The sequence below is a fragment of the Citrus sinensis genome, chromosome 2 (genome assembly GCF_022201045.2).
Source record: "Citrus sinensis cultivar Valencia sweet orange chromosome 2, DVS_A1.0, whole genome shotgun sequence".
Taxonomy (NCBI): domain Eukaryota; kingdom Viridiplantae; phylum Streptophyta; class Magnoliopsida; order Sapindales; family Rutaceae; genus Citrus; species Citrus sinensis.
This window is the reverse complement of record NC_068557.1, coordinates 4,055,276-4,076,623: the sequence shown is the minus strand read 5'-3', so window position 1 is coordinate 4,076,623 and position 21,348 is coordinate 4,055,276. Positions and strand designations below refer to the sequence as shown.

At 33.3% G+C, this 21,348-nt stretch overlaps 2 protein-coding genes across 16 annotated transcripts; one reads left to right on the top strand and one right to left on the bottom strand.

The window, feature by feature from the left end:
• Positions 1 to 2,717: 2,717 nt before the first annotated feature.
• On the bottom strand, positions 2,718 to 6,868 carry LOC102616749 (pentatricopeptide repeat-containing protein At5g01110). Of its 15 annotated transcripts, none has more exons than XM_052433476.1 (3): positions 4,144 to 6,868; positions 3,784 to 3,880; positions 2,718 to 3,344 (listed from the first exon to the last, which is right to left on the bottom strand). In XM_052433476.1, exon 1 carries the CDS (start codon positions 6,684 to 6,686, stop codon positions 4,488 to 4,490), a length of 2,199 nt encoding a protein of 732 aa, XP_052289436.1. In that variant the 5' UTR covers positions 6,687 to 6,868; the 3' UTR covers positions 2,718 to 3,344; positions 3,784 to 3,880; positions 4,144 to 4,487. The 15 variants fall into 15 exon arrangements, with proteins under 15 accessions (XP_052289436.1, XP_052289441.1, XP_052289450.1 ...); XM_052433481.1 differs by having other exon boundaries at positions 2,718 to 3,341; XM_052433490.1 differs by having other exon boundaries at positions 4,234 to 6,868.
• Positions 6,869 to 8,599: 1,731 nt separating this feature from the next.
• LOC102611548 (signal peptide peptidase) lies at positions 8,600 to 14,892 on the top strand. Its single transcript, XM_006470501.4, has 12 exons — positions 8,600 to 8,801; positions 8,894 to 9,009; positions 10,338 to 10,453; positions 10,545 to 10,696; positions 10,801 to 10,886; positions 11,462 to 11,589; positions 12,262 to 12,312; positions 13,237 to 13,323; positions 13,473 to 13,542; positions 13,963 to 14,099; positions 14,300 to 14,377; positions 14,555 to 14,892. The coding sequence occupies exons 2-12, from the start codon at positions 8,970 to 8,972 to the stop codon at positions 14,636 to 14,638; spliced, it is 1,029 nt and encodes a 342-aa protein (XP_006470564.2). The 5' UTR covers positions 8,600 to 8,801; positions 8,894 to 8,969; the 3' UTR covers positions 14,639 to 14,892.
• The last annotated feature ends 6,456 nt before the right edge of the window (positions 14,893 to 21,348 follow it).

Sequence of the window (21,348 nt, the reverse complement as noted above, 5' to 3'; positions counted from 1 at the left end):
CTCTGCCCTCTTCTCGATATTTTATAAACATTTCCTTTTCTTACCAATTGGACTTGACTATTTAGTTGCGTTTTACTTAAAATATGCAAATCTTTACATCCTCTCTTTATAAAGATTGTGCAATCTAAGGATTGATTAATGTTGTTGTTCTCGATTGAGTTCTTTTTTCAGTAAAACCATGGCCGCCAGGTAGTCCTAGGAGTAGTGGTATGTTTACTGAAGGTTATATTCAATTAGGGTATAGTTTTATGCGTTTTCTATTGATTAATTTGTAAAAGTCATAGGTTAATAATTATTAATTAGTAATAAAATTAACAAACTAACACCATACATATAAAAGTAAATGATGGTGGCATATCAATAAGTATTCCTATTAAATAAGCACATCGTTATTGTATTTTTTAAGTATTAATTTGGATAATTAATATTTTTCTAAGGGTGCGTTTAGGATTGAGGTTGGGCAGCTGTAACTTCCAAGTTACAACATTAAAGTATTTAGTAAACATTAACTGTTGTATCTTGAAAGTTATGTTGATGTAATTTTTTACTAGGATCATGAAAAATCTTGTATATCTTTAATAATTTTATCAAAATTATTATTTAAAATTTATATTTACTACATATTATTAAATTTTATTTCATAATTTTAACTTTTTTTTACAGCTATTATAACTTAAAAAATATAACAACTCAATTCAAAATACATCCTAAATGTTTGGATAATTGATCTTTTATGTATTTTCATTAATTCAGTGTGCCCGATCAACAGGTCAAGCAAACGAACTATATTATTTAATAGTTAAAAATAAATTCTTTTTCTGACTATGACTAAACGACATAGTGAGAATCAATCAATCTCATTCGTTAGTTTTTGCAGTAAGACATGAAAATTGTGCTTGATTGCTACGTGTCATCCCAACCTAACCATGGAATGGATTCTTCAAGCAGTGTTGTGACGTGGCAACGGTCCAGCCATTGGCTTTATATTTATACTACTTTAATTTATTATTATTTATTACAAAAAAATATATGAGCCGTGATCTATTTCACTTTTACCGAAAGTTTAATACTGAATATACATAAGAAGATTGAAGATTCAATCTCATTTGCAAGAGTACTTTGAAAATTAATACTGATTCACGTAAGACTTGTGAAGTGTATAATAAATCACTTATCGGCTAACTTTCTTTAGTTTATTCTGATGTCGCAGGGTTAAAATGGTCATTTATTAATTTTAAAAAAGAAAAATCAAATAACTACTTGACTCTTAGTTAATTCAAATAATCAACAGAGCAACAACAAACTATTTTTTTAGGTAATCATTTATCACCAGATTTAGATTTCCAATGATAAAGTAAATTTATTGCAAAGATCTTCTTAGCTGTTATGTTTGAAATTTTGCAGATTTGATGCTTGAAAACTTGGATCTTTAAAGAAAATTATATTGTCAATACAAAAAAAAAAAAAAAAAAAACCTAAATCTACCATAAATCTAGAGTCTTCATTGGCATTAAGGTCTATTAAAGTGTTTAATAAAAATTTATTACTGAAGTTTGAAAGTTATTATGATTAAATATGACACTTGCAATGGTGGTGGGGATTAAGATTTATAATAAATAAATAAATAAATTAATTAATGTGTAGCACTCAAAGCAAAAGCAATGACGAGCCAATAAGGGTTAAGTTACCACCTCGGGTCAGATGACAATCAAAATGATAATGGTCCCCTTAAGTTACAGTCCATGTAAAAAGCTTTCGATCCCACTATCATCTTACTAATTTTAACATCATTTGCCACTTGGACTTGTAGTCCAATGGTGAATCATTACCCTTGAAGTCAAATATGATTATGAAGACAATGTTTTGAGTCTCCACGGACTCAAACTCTCTCAATTAATTATAATTGTGTGGAGATTGTTTGTAACGTTTTTCTTCCTTGCGAAATACGAGTGGAATAGAAACATCCCTCCCCGGGAGAGGTATTTGGCGGGCGTGTACTTTATAAAATAAAAATGTAATAATATAAGTTCTAGATATATATTTGATTGTAAATATCAGTGCAATGATATGTTGTCATTTACAAATATCTGTGTAATAAGTAACTTGATGCTTAATTAGTTCAAAAAATAAAAAATAAAATTTAACACCATTTTGCATGGCTGTAAGTTACTTTGAAACTTGAAAATCGCGTAACAAAACCCAAATGATAAAAGTCACAACTGGAAGGTTGGGTATCAAGACAATCACATATGAAAAAATACCTCTGTTCACAAAGATTCCCACGGTTGCAAAATATGAGAAATGATATAAAAGTGTGCTAATGGTGACACAATGAAAATGAAAATAACAATAAAATTGTGTGGTGTTATGGTGTTATTGAGTTACTAGAAAACAATAGTAGTAATTTTTTCACTTAACACCTCAACACCATATAATTTAATAGTTTTTCTGTCGTCATTGCGTTAAATTCTTCGGTTCAAATATCAGTAATCGCAAAAATACGGCTTAGGAAACCTCTATTCTTCTTAATTCTTCGGTTACGCTAGATGAAAGGTTCCATTCTCTAGGGTGAAAGCAGTGCCCAAGGCCATTCAAGCCATGACATTAGGCCTCATTGGCTGGCGCCTGTCTTTTGACAAAAAAGTTTATGAATCTTGGTCCCGAGTTACTGGCCCCGTCTTTAACCCTTTTCTTGTTTACAACGTGAAAATTCAACATTCAAACTTCCCGTAACAACATTTTCTTCGCATAGACATGAAGGTCAACATTCACGAACATTTCTTATAATTCAAGAATATAACCATACTTCCAAAAAAAAATAAAAAATTAAATAACCGAAGTCGATCATCCTACCAGTGCCAACTAGAGATGAGATCTCTATTCCCATACCTACTCCTACTAAAATTTAGAGAGTATCTCTACCACCCATGTTTAAGTAAGTGATTTATTATGAGCCTCCTTGAAGACTCCAAATGATGCCCTCAATAACTGTAAATCATGCATCTCTAGTCACAACAGTTCTGGTGAAATTTTTAACAGAGCATAGCAAAGAGACAATCACAAAAATGTGTAGAGCAGAGCCATCACGTTGCTCAATTCTTATGGCCACCACCATGAATTCTGCTTGCGGCAGAAAGATAGAATTTGCAAGTAAGATGAGGTTCGCATAATGAATATAGCAGACCTTTCTCTCTTTATTCTTTTTCTATCTTGATTAATCCAGCTCTCTTCAGCGTCGAAAAAGTGCTTTAGAAACTTGAGAACTATTACACGATGCAAAAATGTATCCTACCCTCAGCTTCCACACTGTTCTTATAACGACACCCTAAGAAGGATGGCAACTGCTGCACAATCCAAGAAAATTTAAGACCAATGAAGAACAAGAGTTTATAGAAATTAAAATATAACGTGTCCTCAAAAGTTATAATTAGAAGGGTAGGATGGTAAAACATTATAATCTTCAAATTCAGCCATTTTAATTTTGTGATTTAAGAATAACTATGATATGAGGTAGTAATAGTTATTTCTTATATTTTAACACAAATCATGATAAGATTAGATCATTAAATAAATGTGCTTTTAATGACTGAGATGATCTGACAAGCCTTGATTAATGCAGATTGAGAATAATACATGACAAATATAAATAATCTCCAGGGGTGAGGTAGTAATATAATGGCCCATAAGTTGAGTCATCATTTATGGAAAATAAATAAATAACAATAAAATAGAAAATGATTTATTCTCATATTAGATAAGGGATTGAATTCTGATATAACATACTTTTAGCTTGCAGCTTGGCATGATTTTAGTTGTTTCCACAACTCTTCAAGTTCTGGTAGAGCCATGTGGTATGAGGCTATTGCTGGAGGTTTAATGCCTAGTTTGAGCTCTATCTTTCAGTTACTACCAAGCAAAAGACAGTCTCCAATACTAGTTCTCATGATCATCCAATATTGTTAAGACATGGAAAGTGTGATAAACAAAGTAATCATGTAATCCAAAATTTAGAAATAACCCCTCATACGTTTACCTAAACTGTTAGACATATGTAGTTAAGTCTCCTTTAGTTCATTTTAAAGCAGCTTAGCATTAATTAATGAGATTAAACTCCCTAGTTAACTATTCTTCAAACCAAATTACCCTTAGCAAGTGTATATGTGCAAACCTCACTGATTCAAGTTATAAACTTGATTGAAATCACAACATTATCTGTGCGTAAAGTTGTCTCACCATCACCATAAGGATAACATGCACTAAGATTGGCCCCAGTATAACGATTCGAACGCCTTTCTTATATACTCCCCATGCTTGTATCACCAAAGCATAAACAGAAGGGTAAGGAAAACGAGACTCCAACAGTTTAAGCTCAAAATATTACGTTGATTGAAAAGAAACATGTGAATAATGAATATCTAACCGTCAGTATACATCTGGCATGGAGTAAAATGAACTAAGCACGTTCAAATGGCTGCAACGGAAACTGATTAGAATGCATCATCTGGAACAAATCCCCTTTGTAGCATTTCATCATGGAAACGAAATGCCTCCTTTAAGTTGTTTTGGCTGACATGTCCATTTATCAATGTCGTGTAAGTGGACCTATCAGGATTTAAACCTTTCTCAATCATTCTCCAAAGTATCAGCTCAGAGTCATGCATTCTTCCTTGTCTACAAAACCCAGTCAGAATAACATTATATGTGATAACATCAGGAACAAGCCCTTGATTTTCCATCTTGCTAACCAAAGCAAATGCTTTATCCATATTCTCTTCTCTAACAAAGCCATTAATAAGAGTGTTGTATGATATGCTATCAGGATCAACCCCTTCAGAAACCATCTTACTCAAAAATTCATCTGCTTTTGATGCATCACCAGAACGGCAATATCCCTTTATAATGGTATTACAAGAAACAAGAGTAGGCTTAATACCTTTACCAACCATCTCATACCACAACCTGAATGCCTCAGTAACATGACCCATACTGCAATATCCATTTATTAGAATTCCATACGATATGTAGTTGGGGGAAATTTTTCGAGATATCATATCAGCCCATAACTTGTTTGCTTTCTCCATTTCACCAACCTTGCAAAACCCATCAATCAATGTGTTGTACGTCACAATATCTGGCTTAATACTCTTTTGTGTCATAATATCAAACAGGTTTAGTGCTTTATTCATATTCCCATCCTTACAATGTCCATGAATAAGAGTGGTGAAAGTATAAAAATCAGGAAACACACCCCTTTCCAACATCTCATTAAACAGATCATCTGCTTCAGTGAGCATTTTTGCCCTGCAGAGACCATTCAAAATTGAATTGTATGTAACCACATCCATAACACAACCCTTCTCCAGCATTTCATCACGCATCTTCAGTGCCTCCAACACAAAACCATTTCTACAATACCCATTGATAATAATAGTGTAAAGCACGTTATCTGGAACCAATCCTGCACTCTTCATTTCTCTGAAGTACATTAATGCTCTATCAAGCTGTCCATTTCTCGAGAATATTCCAATCAATGTGCTAAAGCTAACTATATCTGGAGCAACACCCCGTCTGGACATTTCGCAGAAAATTTCTTCAGCTTCCGACATATTTTCTTTTCTACAGCTCTCAACCAGCAGAGTATTGTAAGTGGCCGTATCTGGGCTTAAACCCATTTGCAACATCTCATCCAAAACTTCTTTCGCTCTATCACATCTTCCCTTCTTGCATAAACCATTTATAAGGGAATTATATGTAAAAACACCTGGTTTCAGCCCCTTACCCGACATTGAGTTCATCAACTGAAAAGCTTCTTCCAAAAACCCTTCACGGCAATATGCATTGATTAGCGTATTATACGTCACAGTGTCTGGATAAACCCCTTTCTGTTCCATTTCGCATAAGAACATCTTAGCACTATCAATTTTATGATCTTTACATAATGCATTAACCATAATATTTAATGTATAAACATTCAATTCAATCCCACTTCTAACAACCTCTGCATAAACTTCCCGTGCCAAATCAACCCAACCAATCTTCACCAAACCTCCAAGAAGACTGTTACAAGCATTGATAGAAAAACAAATCCCTTTATTTCTCAGCAAACGAAACACCTCGGATCCTTCTCTCAACTTTCTAGCCTGCACATAAGTTCTAATTACTAAATCAAAAATCAAACTATTGGACCCGCAAGGACTATATGTAGAGACAAAGGAATCAACAATTTCTAATCGCGAAACGCCACTTTTTCTAACCATTCTAAGAATCAAAGCTTGTGCATCTGATATCCTCCTACCACGAACCAAAAAGTGAATCATAGCACTTAAGGACATTGATGAATGCTTAACATTTGGAAAATTTAATGCAATAAAATCAATAAATCTCTGACCCACTTGTAAATTATCACGCAAACGATACAAAACCTCAACGATAATCACTGAGTTCAAGCGAAACTGATAGCTGCGCAAAGAATTCACATTACCCTGCTTTAAATTCAATAAGATTTTCTCAACCAAAAGAGAATCCGACACTGACCCAGATGATGAAACTTGCTCTTGATTCGAATTCAGAGAGGCTTCGGTAGAACCAGAGTTAGGGTTTATTAGAGTGTGAAGAGATGCTGCTGCGCGGGATTTAACGACTCTGAGAGTGAAATTTTGAAAAGGTAGCCGTTGAATTTTTGGCATTTTTGGGGTTGGGGAGTGGGGGGGGGGGGGGGGGGGGGTTGGGGAGATAGAAATGAAACGGAGACGTTTTTAAGATTCTTTTAAAGTTTATGGCACTGACTCAGTGAAGAAAGAAACCACGAAGAGACCCAGAGAAGCGAAGGACGGAATGAGGAGGTGGGAAAATGTCAGGATGAGTGAAATTTGAGTATCTACAAAAGGATGTTGAAATAAGATTTTATTAGTATTTAAAATTTTAAAAGATATTTTAATTAAGATTTTTAAATAAAAAATAATTATTTTTTTTTAATTTTATAGAGTTATTTTCTCACGTTTTAATTTATAATTTATAATTTATTATTTTAAAGAGAGGAAGAAATAATTTAATTATCATTTTTTTGAAAAAATATTAATTTGATTAAAATAATATTAATTTATTTTATTTAAATAGTCTTTTTAAATAATAATATATTTTTTTACCTTTTGTTTCACATAAGGAAGTAAGTAGATATTTGAAAACCAAAATTAATAGAGTTTTTTTGAAATACTTTTACGAATATGTTTTTCAATAAAAATACTAAAATACCCTTAATTAAAAATTGGGCGGGTGATTCTAGCAAGTAGCAAAAAGTGTAGGGAGTGATTTAATTGACTAATAATATAAGCGTAAATTCTTGTATAAATTTATTTTATACAAATTGACGTGTCATAATAAAATTATTTGAATTAAATATTACTTGGTCCACATGATCTATTTTTATTATTTTATATTTTAATTAAACTAAAAAATTAATACAAAATCAGTTTGTATAATATAAGTTTGTATAAAAATTTATGGCCGTATCATCACTCGATTTAATTTGATACAAACCAATATTGAGAATTACATAATTGGAAAGATAATTAATATCAATATCATTATACTTCAACGTAATACGGTGTTATAAAGAGTGACAAATGTAATCTTTACTCTCTTTCTCTTTATTTTTAACTCTCTTGTATTGAAAATAAGAGATTTGAGTTCAAAACCCACTGATGTGGGAGGCTAGCAAATAAAAATATAAAATGAGAGAATCCTAATTAAAAGATGATTATACACACACACCTATATATAAAATTCTACTCATATTCTTCAACAACATTATGGATTGAAATATTAAGATTTCTAACATTATTAATTATTAATTTTCTTTATTATAATTTAATAGTAGTACTAAGGATCTTGACATTTGAGTCATCACTGATGTAACATTCTTCTATTAGATGATAGGATAAAGTAATAGATAATTTTACATTCATCATCCAATAGATAAGTGATATATAATATTGAGATTCAAATTATGATTAAAATAATAGAATCCGAATTATAATTCATAATTTAAACCCCATTTCAACGAGATTTATTCATTCTAACGTTCTCCCAATAACACAAACTTTTTGTTTGGAATGATGATAATGAAAACAACTAAAAGCTTACTCTTGTAGCCAACAGAGACTTGAACTCTGACTTCAAAAACGGGCCTTAACGGGCTTAAAGGATAACAACGGATCTTAAACGGGCTTAAAGTGTAACAACGAATGGGCCTCGCGAGACAAGATTTTTTTATGCTGACTTGTCAACAAGCGATTGGACATAAGGCGTCACAAGGACGTGGCTTTGTCAAGCACAACCAAACACGTCAACAACTTAATTACTGGATGCGGTGCATTTTCATTCGAGATACATTCGGTATCAAACTCCATGACAGCCCCACTCATATATATCTCCCGTAGAGCCAATAAAATCCCGCCACGTATAAAATCAATGCTACCAATTCCAGTCCACGTTGACCGGCTCAGTAAACCCATTTCCCAGTGGGCAGTCACTATTTTTACGTGACAGACACGTGGCCATAGACAGCCATTAAAAGAGCAAAATGAAGTTAATCCGGTAACCACTAGCCTCATGGCCCTCACATTGTAAAGGCCAGTTGAGTGAAAAATCAAAACCAAAACCCTATTAGATTTTTTCTTTTTCAAAAAAACCTCGAGCTTTGTCTCCGATCTGAACGTTTAGCGACCGTTAAGAGAGAGAAGGGAAAAAAAAAGAAGAGACTTGACTGACAGATCCTTTTTTAATCTTTCTCTTCGTATCAGGTTTCTTTTTGTTTCTGTGAATTTCGTTCAGGTTGCAAAATTAAATAAATTTTGCATCATTTTTATTTTATTGATAATTTGATATTGTTCAGGTTGCGAGGGTTTTCGGTTCTGTGAATTTCGTTGATTCGGCCGCTGAATTGATTGAATAAAGCCAGAAAAAAAACAATGAAGAATTGTGAACGGATAGCGAATTTGGCTTTAGCAGGTTTGCATTTTTTTTTTCCTTTTTGTTTTGTTGTTACTTGATCACGTTCTTGATTGACTGTATTGCGATTCAGCGGTTTAAAAAGAAAAAATGAATTTGTTAATAGCAAATGTGCATGCACTACGAATAAAATTAAAACAAAATGAGTTTGTATTAATTTCAAATGCATGTCCACACTGGATGTGGGAAAAAAAAGAATAAAAAATTTAATTTGGGGGGGGGGGGGTCAAGTTTTGTTACATTTCTGAGTTTTTGTTCTGTTGTAACTGAGTTTGTGTTTCATATATGTGAAGTTGTCTATATTATGGAAGAAAGTAGTAGAATTTTATCTTTACATCTGAACAGAAAAATGCTGGTGCTTGTTGCGAGTCATGACTACATTTTAGCACAGGTTTAGTGTTGACAACAAGCATATGGAGTGTGGCTAACTTGTTTCCTGCACCTTTGCTTGATTCTCTTGATATATGAGAAGTTGAGAGAAACAGTCCTTATAGCAGATGCTGTTACTTCTTTTTTTTTTTTTTTAAATCTAAATGGGGAAGGATTGGGATTTAGAGAATTGTCATTTGCGTCGCTGGAAGGGAGTTTTTTGTCCCATAGGTAATTTTGTGTCCTGAGGATTTTCTTTGGTTGGGCATGTTTGTGACATGGTATTACTGTACGTTAACTAAAGTTGAGGAAGCCTTTTGGAGATGTTTATTAGTGACTACCTTAATTTAGTGATGCTTTACTGTGAATATAGCAAGTCTGTGGTTTTATCTACTCGATATTCTTAAGAGAGTTACGTCATGTAGGCCTATCCTTAAAACTTGTGAAAAGTTGATATATGCATATAAGAGGAATTTTTGGCATCATTGAATTCTACTTGAGTTTGTGTGAATTCTACACTGTTGATTCTTAGAAGAGGTTTTTGAAGTGTCTTTGATGACTGCCAGATACAAGAGAGACTGGTTATGGGCAGATCTACTTTCTCTGTTCATGCATTTTTGCAAACTGTATTCAGTTTCAACATGTTCCTTGGTCATCCAAAATCCCTTGATATTGTTCAAGGTTTTGTCTTTGCATCGTTTCTCCCTGTTATCCAACTCTCTTTCTATTCTGTTGACAGCTTATTGGTGTTTCCGTCTTTTTATTTTATTCCTTTTTTTTTTTTAACTGGATGAGAATGTGCTACTTGAAATTTAATGCAACAGTTTCTAGCATAAGAGGGTGTCAATGTGATAGATCTGTCTTTTATCTTCGATATGATTTATGTGGTAGAACAGTTCACTTTTGACTTTTGTGGAGCTTGACCCTTTTCTTTTTATTAATATGATTCATGGCTGCAGGTTTAACATTGGCACCACTTCTTGTGAAGGTAGATCCAAACTTAAATGTTATATTGACAGCATGTCTCACAGTTTATGTGGGCTGCTATCGATCTGTCAAACCAACTCCACCATCAGTAAGTACAGCAGGCATTGATGCTCCACAGCCTTTTCTACTTTTGTCCCCTTTTAACTTATCCCTTTTCTATACCTTATTTTTGTACACAGGAGACGATGTCTAATGAACATGCCATGCGCTTTCCTTTTGTTGGAAGTGCTATGTTGTTATCACTGTTCTTACTTTTCAAGTTTCTATCTAAAGACCTGGTCAACGCTGTATTGACCTGCTACTTTTTCGTTCTTGGGATCATTGCCCTTTCGTACGTTCTGTCTCACAAATTTACTGCTAAGTTCTATAGAAAATTTAATTAATTGTGTTCTTTTTACGTCGTGATCTCATGTATTATTTCCTCCATTTTGATAGGGCAACTATCTTACCAGCTGTGAAACGCTTCTTGCCAAACCATTGGAATGAGGACCTAATTATATGGCATTTCCCTTATTTCCGTTGTATGTAGTCCCCTTGAAGCTCTTTCTATAGAAATTCTTGTTTCCATAATATTCATTAATTTACTGACATATTCCATCAAATGCAGAGCTGTGGATTTAGATTCTTATTTGGACTGTTTTCTTGCCCTAGGTCGTTGGCTTCTGTCACTATTGTTCTCCTGGTATTAAATGGTCTAATGATTTGATTTAGATAGAAGGATGGATGAGATAATTTGGTATTTTTGCAACACAGGCAGTAGCACTGTCGATGTTATAAAAGCATCAGAAACACTATGAGATTTTTTCTAGTATTTTAATACGTTTTTGGCTTGTGATATTGTTTTGGCAGTCTGACAGTTTTTCAGTTTACAGCTTTGTTAAAATCATATGTTTATCAACCAGCATGAATCTATATACACTCTTCATGGATACTGTTAGCTGAGTGCAAAGCGGATTTTAATCTTTTGAGATGAATCCCTCAACATGCTAAAGCATTTATGTTGGCATTTGTTCCTTCAACCTTTCATTTGATTTAGTTGACAGTATCTTGCTTTATTATGCAGAATGATTTTTTTCTTTAAACCTTTCTTACACAGCTTTGGAGATTGAGTTCACAAGGTCTCAGATCATTGCTGCAATCCCTGGGACGTTTTTTTGTGCATGGTATGCTTCACAGAAACATTGGCTAGCTAACAATACCTTGGGCCTTGCCTTCTGCATTCAGGTTTGTTTGCATCATTTTGGAAGATGTGTTGTGAGGGCCTCTTGCTAACTGATTTTGTTTGTGGAAATCTGATTTTGAATCTTTAGTTATTTAATTTCATGATAAATAGATGTTTCTTTGTCCAAATTCCAACTTAAAAATATTCCAAGTCACAAATTTTATTTTACTTGGAGAGTTGTGGTGTCCATTTTGTATGGTGTTACCACATTTTCTATATTCTTTGTCTACAATCTGTTAGATCAATCAATACTCTAATTTTACCTAAATTAACAGGGCTGCTACTTTGATTAATTATTTATGATAGCATTGCATGGATCTTCTTTTATAAGTCATCATGGATTTCCTCCATTTGTCACCATTGCTGCTTATTATCTCTTGAGTAGGAAAAGGACGCTTTTTCAGAAGTTCTGCTAGAATTTTTATTTATTTATTTCCCCACCAGTTTTATGCATTTCATTAGGTAAATCTGTTTATGTCTGCACAAGCATGGACAGGGTTTTTTATTTTAATTTATTTATGGTTTATTTGTTTAAAAAATCAGAGATGTTATTGATAATCATCCCTGGCATTTTTGTCTTACGAAATATTTATTTCTCTCTATGCAGTTTGCTTTATTTTTATTTTTATCATTATGCTCTTGGTGTCAAGGATTTTGAATTTTTTAATTTGCAGGGAATTGAAATGCTTTCTCTTGGATCTTTCAAGACTGGTGCCATTCTTTTGGTAAGAACTTGGTTTATGGCTTCAATTACATTTTCCACTGAGTAACTCTTAGGAACAGAGATATGTTGAACAGTTTAAATTTTAGATTTATTGCAAATCTTGTGGCAATCAAACAACCATTTCTCAAGATCTATTACAAATCTTGTCCCTCTCTATCTACATTTCCTACAGCTAATATATTTATTGTGTTTCTGAGGCCAAAAAAAAAATCTCCTATATGGATATGATCCATCAAGAGATATTTTAGGATTCTAATGTGTCTGTGCATCGGCATGACAGGATTCTTTGGTCTTATATTTTGTATTACCGCCATAGTTTATCCAAAACAATAAGGTATCCAATTTGATGAACTCCCTTGATGTTGATGCCTTCATTACATTTCAGTGTGCAGACTCATGGTTTCATTGCAACTAAATGTTCCATCATAATCTGCCATCTGAGTTTATTCTGATATGGCACAACGTGGACTACCACCTTTTCTGCTGCTGTTACCATTACCCTACTTCATGCTTTCCTATTAGCATGACAATGTTTAGGTTTATTTATTTATGTTCTTGTGATGCAATCTGGGGTGCAGTGTCATCTTTGTTTAGTAGAAAAAATGGGTGGTTACCCCATAATGGGAAACTTGACTGATGCTTTGCCAACTGTGGAAAATTTTGTTGTATGAATCCTTGTTACATTTTTTTTTCTATTCCATGGTTGACATATCTTAATCACCTCCTTTTATAAGCTCTAGTATTTCTATTTATTTACCCTACTATAAAGCTATGCAATAGATTTCCTCTGGGAATAGAAAATGTGTGATTATAGATCTTTGTATTTCTGATCAATCATGCTTGGCCTATGGCTATCCAATACCTATGTTTCCTACACTCTCAGCAGTTCCTCTTGTGTGATTTTTGACATTCTAATGCACTGCAGGCTGGACTTTTTGTATATGATATTTTCTGGGTTTTCTTCACTCCAGTAATGGTTAGTGTTGCAAAATCTTTTGACGCTCCTATCAAGGTTAGTGTTTAAGCTTATGGATTTTCAATATCTCCAGTAATTGAGATATTCTTGTGGCCTACGGATTTTCACATGTGTTTTGTGATGATATGATTAGATGTTTTGTTGTTAGACTATTTTGGTCTCAATGATTATTCATTTTGGTCCAGCTTTTGTTCCCAACGAGAGACACTGCCCGACCATTTTCCATGCTTGGACTTGGCGACATTGTAATTCCTGGTATGTTATTGAAACGTGACGTTGGAGGGAACTTCTGCATGATGTTATTTTGAAAATTATGTAAATTATATGTTTTGTAGCATTTGTTAATATCATAGAACTCAGTTTTGGTGTATTATAAGATGAAACTAACTAGAATGGTAAGCCTTTTGCAATGTTCAAGACAGAATTTGTATTTTTCATTAAGTAGAGCCATATGGATTTCTGGATTAGTTTTTCATGGAATTTAGATTAAAATGCTCGGGCATTTATGTTGGTTTATGTATTCAAAGAAAATACCCAACTGGGTATGTGATTCGTACAATAGAAACCCACTGTAACACAATTAAGGAAAGAAATATAACTCATTACTGTACAATCAATTTCCTTGATACGTGAGTACTTGTTCTTAATATAACAAAAAACCATTTTGGCATTCAGGTATCTTTGTGGCACTAGCATTGCGATTTGATGTGTCCAGAGGGAAAGGAAGCCGGTACTTCAAGAGCGCTTTTCTGGGATATACAGTTGGTTTAGTCCTAACAATCATTGTCATGAACTGGTTTCAGGCTGCACAGGTGACCATTGCATGTTTCTTCTCTTTTGTTTTCCCCCTCAATGCCCATGTGCCTCGGAATTATAGTCCCATTTGTTATTGATAATTGTTTTCTTTTGGATATCAAAGTTGGATCGGTTGAGGATGAGTAATTGAGTATGCTCTATATTATATCTTTATCTCAGTTATTTCTCTCATTATGATTTTTGTGTTTGTATTCAGCCTGCACTTTTGTATATTGTGCCTGCTGTAATTGGATTCTTGGCCGCTCACTGCATATGGAACGGCGAAGTCAAACAGGTTTGTTTGGCAACCATATGATCTTGTGCTTGGTTAACGGATTATATTGAGTTTTGAGTATTTGAATAATCTGAAAAGCTTTTCAACCTGGCTTGACAGCGAGACCTGGTGCAGTGTGGCTTTCTATATTTTTACGATGACTTTAATGGCTAATATAATGATTTACGTTACATGCAGTTGTTGGAGTTTGATGAGTCTAAGACTGCCGCGGTTGTGTCACAAGAAAGTAGCGATGCCAAAACTAGCAAGAAAGTCGAATAATTTAAAATGCCATCTACAATGGACCATTTTAGCAAAGAAATATCTTTTATTTCTCCTTTTGAGGATCAACGCTGTGCAAGCTCAATCCAAGCTAACTTATGCAACCTGCAAACAATTGTAAAAGATTTTGGCATTAAGCAAGAAATAATATTTTAGCCTCTTATAGTGAGACAACTATAGTGAGACAACTATTTCAGATATATTTTGTGATTTTTTTCTTTATTTAATTTAATTTTTTAAATGCATTATACTTACTGAGGAGAAAGTTGTTCTGTTTCCCGGTTACATGTTCTTGCCTTCTAAATGGGTCTGCCGACTATGCATCTGGTGTTTGCATGGTTCATTTGACGTGACATGTAGCCAATTCAATTTTTACATGTGTGCAATAATGATTTTAAAGAAATGGGTTATTCCCGTTGAACTCACAACTATCTTTGTTTGTGCGTTAATGTTCCAAGTCGATAACATCTGGTCACAAGTTTTGTTGTTTTATTATATTTTTAATAATTGTCAAATTAATATTTAAAAATTATACTTACTACGTATTAGTAATTTTTTATTTTATATTTACAGATTTTTTTTCATAGTAGTTGTAACTTAAAAGATACAGTACCTCAATCTCATCTAAGATCTTAGATTAATGTAATTTTAATTTTATAAATTTTTACAATTGATTTTTTTAAGTGGATGGTAGTTGCATTGAAATAAATGGAAAAAAAAAAAAAATTGGACCAGGTGGAGGAGGAGAATAATGAGTGGGACTTGGATGCTAGAGGCTTGGCGTTGGTATTATGAAACTTGATGAAGAAATATTAGAGAGCAAGAGGCTTGGTCAGGGTTACGCATGAATACAATTTATTAATTTATGAAACTTGATGAAGAAATATTAGAGAGCAAGAGGCTTAGTCAGGGTTACGCATGAATACTATTTATTAATTTAAATGGCCGTTGAACAGTTAAGCCTTAGTATAGTTAAATTTATATTTATAATTTTTTAAATTCTTTATTAAAGGGGTTCCAAAAAAAATTATTTAGCTAATTTCACTACTGTACCCATGAATTTAGATTAGTGGAGGCTTGGTTTAATGTAGTATATGCGGTAATATTGCATAAACGATATAAAATATTTTTAAAAAAAATATGGGGGTTGCCGGTTGGGATTAAAAAAAAAAGTTTTAATCAACCTAAAACTAGAGGAAACCCTTGAGTGGAGAAGAAACTAAATACTATTTACAGATCGGTTAGTTTATTAATATGTTTTAAAGTACAAAACCTCAAGTTTATAGAGTAAAAGTCAATAATAGAAGAGGCAATGGAGACTAAAAATGGACCTTTTAGTATAAAAGAGACTAAGTATTATGAAGAGTAAAGAAACCCAGTAATTTATTGATATGTCTGAAAGTATAAGACCTCCTTTTTGTTAAAGTAAAATGATGGATCAAAGATTTTAGGCTAGGGGAGGTTTGATTCAATCTAATAATATAAGTAATCTTGCATAAATGATTTAATATAGTGAAAAAGAAATGTGGCAGTGGGGATTTAAACTAAAATCTCTATAATTCGAAGGCCCACGATATGAAGGTCTTACTGCCATACAATATTCAACAAATTGTATTACAAATATCATCAAAATTTATATAATTCCGATTTTATAAGGATCTTTGGGTTTGCTAAAAATGAAAATTAATGGCCCAAAAGGGCAATTGGTCCAATCACCAATGGGAAGATAACATCTCGAGCCTTCGTTTTGGAAAGAGACATCCATGGAGCCCATTTTATGGGTTGCTTTTGTTTATTATATTTTGGACTTTTGATTGATAAAGTGAAGCTATCAAGTGTCACATTATTGACACAAGAGTTCTGCTATTTATCCTGAGTCAAATCCCAAGTCAAGCTCTGAAAAATTAATAAAACAATGCTATTTCGACAGTAACAATTCTTTTCCTTTTTCTTTGCCTGTCTCTTTCATCTACTGTTTCTCTATCACTTTTTATTTTTGGTTTCCTTGCTTCTTAGCTGTCCCTTAACTGTTATTCTAGCAATATACTTTCTCATCTTTGAATTTTCACCCTTGAGTACTTCCACAGCCATAATTTCATCATTATAGACTTCACTTGGAATGCTGTTTTTTTTTTTTTCATTCTTGAACTACTTCAATTACATCTTCCAGTATAGGATCCTCATCTTCCTGTATTTCTTCATCTTATGAGGTAACAAATGGATTTAACAACTCATCTACTTTTAAGTAATTACATATTATACCTTGGTCAGAGATCTTATCCCCTTAAAAAGATGAGTTTCAACATACAAAACGAAACATATATGTTTAATTTGAAATTAAAACCCTTCAATCATTGCCACAAACCCAGATCACAAAATTCACGGATAATGATAAAGAGCCAAAAAATTTAAAAATCTTTACAGGTCACACATCAACCAAGATATCATGTTTTTTTTTCCTCATTCGGTGGTGATTGATTAGCTTTGTGTTGATGGATATGGTATAAAATTTTTGATCAAATTTCAAACAAACACAAACAGAAACGCACAGACACAAACACAATCGGGACTAGAGTTGTGGGCGATTATCTCCGGTGTACAAATGAAACGGTGGTGGCTGTCGGTGGTGGCAGTGGAGTGGTTGGGTATGCGCGAAGGCTTGATTTCAGGACAATAATGGCTGGAGTTGACCTCAATCAACGAAGAAAAGGGAAAATAATTTTGGCTCAAACAGTGCGTTTTTTTGCTTAGTAAAACAGAGCCGTTTTAAATTCGGGGTTTGACCCGGGGTTTGACTCGGGGCAAGTAGCATTTTCCTTGACACAAAGTTACTTCACTCTCCCACGAGTCCGAAAATTTAACAAACAACACAAATGTAGTTAGTAATAATAAAAATTAATGCTGAAAAAAACATAAAAATTCATCAGCTTGCAAGACAGACTGATATGCTTTATGATTAATCATAAAAAAATTTGACAATAGATGACATATATTTTATGATACAGGTTTTTACACCGTAAAATATGATGGACTCTCACTATAATTATAGTATGTCAAAACATTAATGATGGACTTGTGATAAAAAATTTGTCCATCAAATAAATATTGTAGAGCAATGTTGTCAATTTCCTCTATCAAGAAATTTATAAAAGAAATTTAATTCTGAATGAATTTGACCTAATTTTAAGTCGTTATTTTATTTAAAAATGCGCTTTAACTGGAAAAATAATTTAAAATTATAAAACATACGTTCAAAAAAAAAGAAGAAGGTATTTTTACTCCTTTTTTTTATTACACTTTAGGTGGTTTTTTCATGATTTTTCCGATTTCACATAAACATCACAAAATGCGTTTTACGTATTCTCACTACAATATCAATTGGGCCACCACGTTCTAGTCCTTCCGGATCCCCTCAATTTGTGTATTCATCTTCCAGCCATTAATTGTACAATACTCCATATATTTAATTCCACGCGGCCTACCAATGGAACTGGTGCATAGCAATTGGTTAGCCTTAGCCCTTCTAAATTGAGCAAATCAAATGAAGTGATGTGGGCGTCTAATAATTTGCAAATATTACACAACAATGACTTGGCCTACTTTGTGAGGTCTGTTGTACCATACATTATTATGTAAGGTAGCCAGGGCCTAATGCTATATGCCATGAATATGGCGTTGTTTACTATAGAAAGGTTTATTAAATGGTTTCTTAGAAAATCTGTTGGGCTTAGCCCAAGTGGCTAGAGTCACTCTTTGTGAGGGAAATGACTCGAGCCTCCGCATACGTATTGTAGGGGTTTAATTTAAATTTTCTTTCTCGGAGCTCCAGAGCTTGAGTGAAGGCAGTGTTTCTCTCAGAATAGGAGTTGACGTCCCTCGAATATTTGAAAGAATTAAAAATCTGAACACTGCCATATCAAAATTGATGTAAACGGGTCTCAGTATTTATATGATTGTAAATATCATGAGCAATATTTATCATTAAAAAAAAACAAAAAAAAAGGTTTCCAATAGAATGTATTAGTAGTATATGTATCTTGACTCTTAGTAGATCCCAAATTGTTATATATTTGTAGTTAGTAAAATTGTTACACACCGGAAGAAATTAATATAATCTCTTGGCTGTACAATCAAAGGATGTATCTCCACAAAAATCTCACCTCTAGTCGACACTGATAATCATACTCGATAGGTCTATGAGCCATACTATATATATATATATATGGACTTCGGATTAAATTTCTTATTTAATTTGAGCTCTCTTGAGCATCCATCAATTCTTGCTTAGTAAAAGATCAAATGACGAAGAATCCTAATTCCTTTGACTATGACTCCTGGTAAATTCATTTTTTTAATTTAGAAGAAATGGATAGTACTGGACCAGCCAGCCCATCACACAAAGGCCTGCCTCTGCCTGAGCCTGAGCCTGAGCCTATGTCATGGTTCCTTGCTTTGCTTTCTCCTCTTTTGGTTCTTTCTGACAAATCAATTAAACTTTAAATATTTATCAAAGATTAATTCAGGGGAAAAAAAAAAAATTAAACATGAAGTCGACTAATAAAGAGCCTATTTTAGGATTTAATTAAATAAAATAAATTATAAAAATAAACCAAACAAAACAAAATGTTAACCAAATGAGCAAATGAAATTAAAATTTCCAGAACTTAAGAAATTCCTCCTTTCAACGTTCTACCGGAAATTCTCTCTCCCCAACAAACTCATGAATTGATTGAAAGCAGAGAGAGAGAGTGTGTGTGTGTTGCAGAAAAGTTCATGCAACCCTTTTGCATTTGGGTTTAATGGGTTTCAATTTTTGAACCAATAGAAGAAAATTTTGTGAAAGCGAGAGAGGGGAATATTGACCTTTGATGCCATGTTTGTCTTCACTGAAATCTGAGAAAACCCATTTGCTTGGTCTGTTCATGTAGCTTTGAACTATTTTTGAGTCATTTTGTGGTTGGTTTACAAAATGGTTTTTTGTTGAAAATGCTTTGGTTGTGACTTGTGAAATGGTGCTCAATGGTACAACTATTTATCCTACAAAAGGATTTTCTTTGTTGCAGACGAGTTCTGTTTGGCATGCATTATACATTTTTTAATTTTACCATGATAAGAGTTTCATAAATTTCTTGAAATGTTTCATTCAAGGATCGGTTTAGAAGTGTTTTTAGTGGTTAGAGTCTCTTGATAATGATTTTATGTAATACGAACAATGAGCATTAAATAAAGGGTGCCTTGTCCGTGATGATTTGAATTGGATGCTAATCGACTCTCCTGAAAGCATAGGCTGTCAGGAAAGGGAAAACCTAATATTTGAAGGGTCGGATAGAAACCGAAAGTAGGTGGTAGATCGGCACGAGGTACCTTGATGTGCTTACCATATAGCACATATTGATGCAGGCTGTTACCCCTCCTTGCTTTGTTTGCACTAGCAAGAGGTGTCTCGAGCTACAGGGTGAATGGCCTCCATAAGCCAATGGCACCCATCCTATGCTTTGGATGCTTTGAATGATCCTTGGTTGTGTCAGCATTATGTCCTATGGGTTGTGTGGTTGTAGTACTTTTTCATCTAGGAAAATTTGAATTATTAAATATTTCAGTTTTCAATGATAGGATAATATGAATTATCAAAAAATTTCAACTTGATTACCAGTAGTATACCATAATTGTGTTCTCATTTGCAAGCCTAGCAAGTAAGAGGTGATAAATGTAAATAATTGTTTTTCTTCATATATTTAATTCCACGCGGCCTACCAATGGAACTGGTGCATAGCAATTGGTTAGCCTTAGCCCTTCTAAATTGAGCAAATCAAATGAAGTGATGTGGGCGTCTAATAATTTGCAAATATTACACAACAATGACTTGGCCTACTTTGTGAGGTCTGTTATACCATACATTATTATGTAAGGTAGCCAAGGCCTAATGCTATATGCCATGAATATGGCGTTGTTTATTATAGAAAGGTTTATTAAATGGTTTTCTAGAGAATCTCTTGGGCTTAGCCCAAGTGGCTAGAGTCACTCTTTGTGAGGGAAATGACTCGAGCCTCCGCATACGTATTGTAGGGGTTTAATTTAAATTTTCTTTCTCGGAGCTCCAGAGCTTGAGTGAAAGCAGTGTTTCTCCCAGAATAGGAGTTGACGTCCCTCGAATATTTGAAAGAATTAAAAATCTGAATAGTGCCATATCAAAATTGATGTAAACGAGTCTCAGTATTTATATAATTGTAAATATCATAAGCAATATTTATCATTAAAAAAAAACAAAAAAAAAATGGTTTCCAATAGAATGTATTAGTAGTATATGTATCTTGACTCTTAGTAGATCCCAAATTGTTATATATTTGTAGTTAGTAAAATTGTTACACACCGGAAGAAATTAATATAATCTCTTGGCTGTACAATCAAAGGATGTATCTCCACAAAAATCTCACCTCTAGTCGACACTGATAATCATACTCGATAGGTCTATGAGCCATACTATATATATATATATATATATATATATATATATATATATATGTATATATATATGGACTTCGGATTAAATTTCTTATTTAATTTGAGCTCTCTTGAGCATCCATCAATTCTTGCTTAGTAAAAGATAAAATGACGAAGAATCCTAATTCCTTTGACTATGACTCCTGGTAAATTCATTTTTTTAAGGGAAAATATCCACCGTCCACCTATTTTTTACACCTTTTTCAAAA

Excerpts from the sequence above, each read along its gene's own strand:
- LOC102616749 (XM_052433466.1), bottom strand. The coding sequence starts at position 6,686 with ATGCCAAAAATTCAACGGCTACCTTTTCAAAATTTCACTCTCAGAGTC.
- LOC102611548 (XM_006470501.4), top strand. The coding sequence starts at position 8,970 with ATGAAGAATTGTGAACGGATAGCGAATTTGGCTTTAGCAG. Across the intron at positions 12,313-13,236 it reads AGACTGGTGCCATTCTTTTG|GCTGGACTTTTTGTATATGA; the intron begins GTAAGAACTTGG and ends AATGCACTGCAG. Across the intron at positions 13,324-13,472 it reads CTTTTGACGCTCCTATCAAG|CTTTTGTTCCCAACGAGAGA; the intron begins GTTAGTGTTTAA and ends ATTTTGGTCCAG.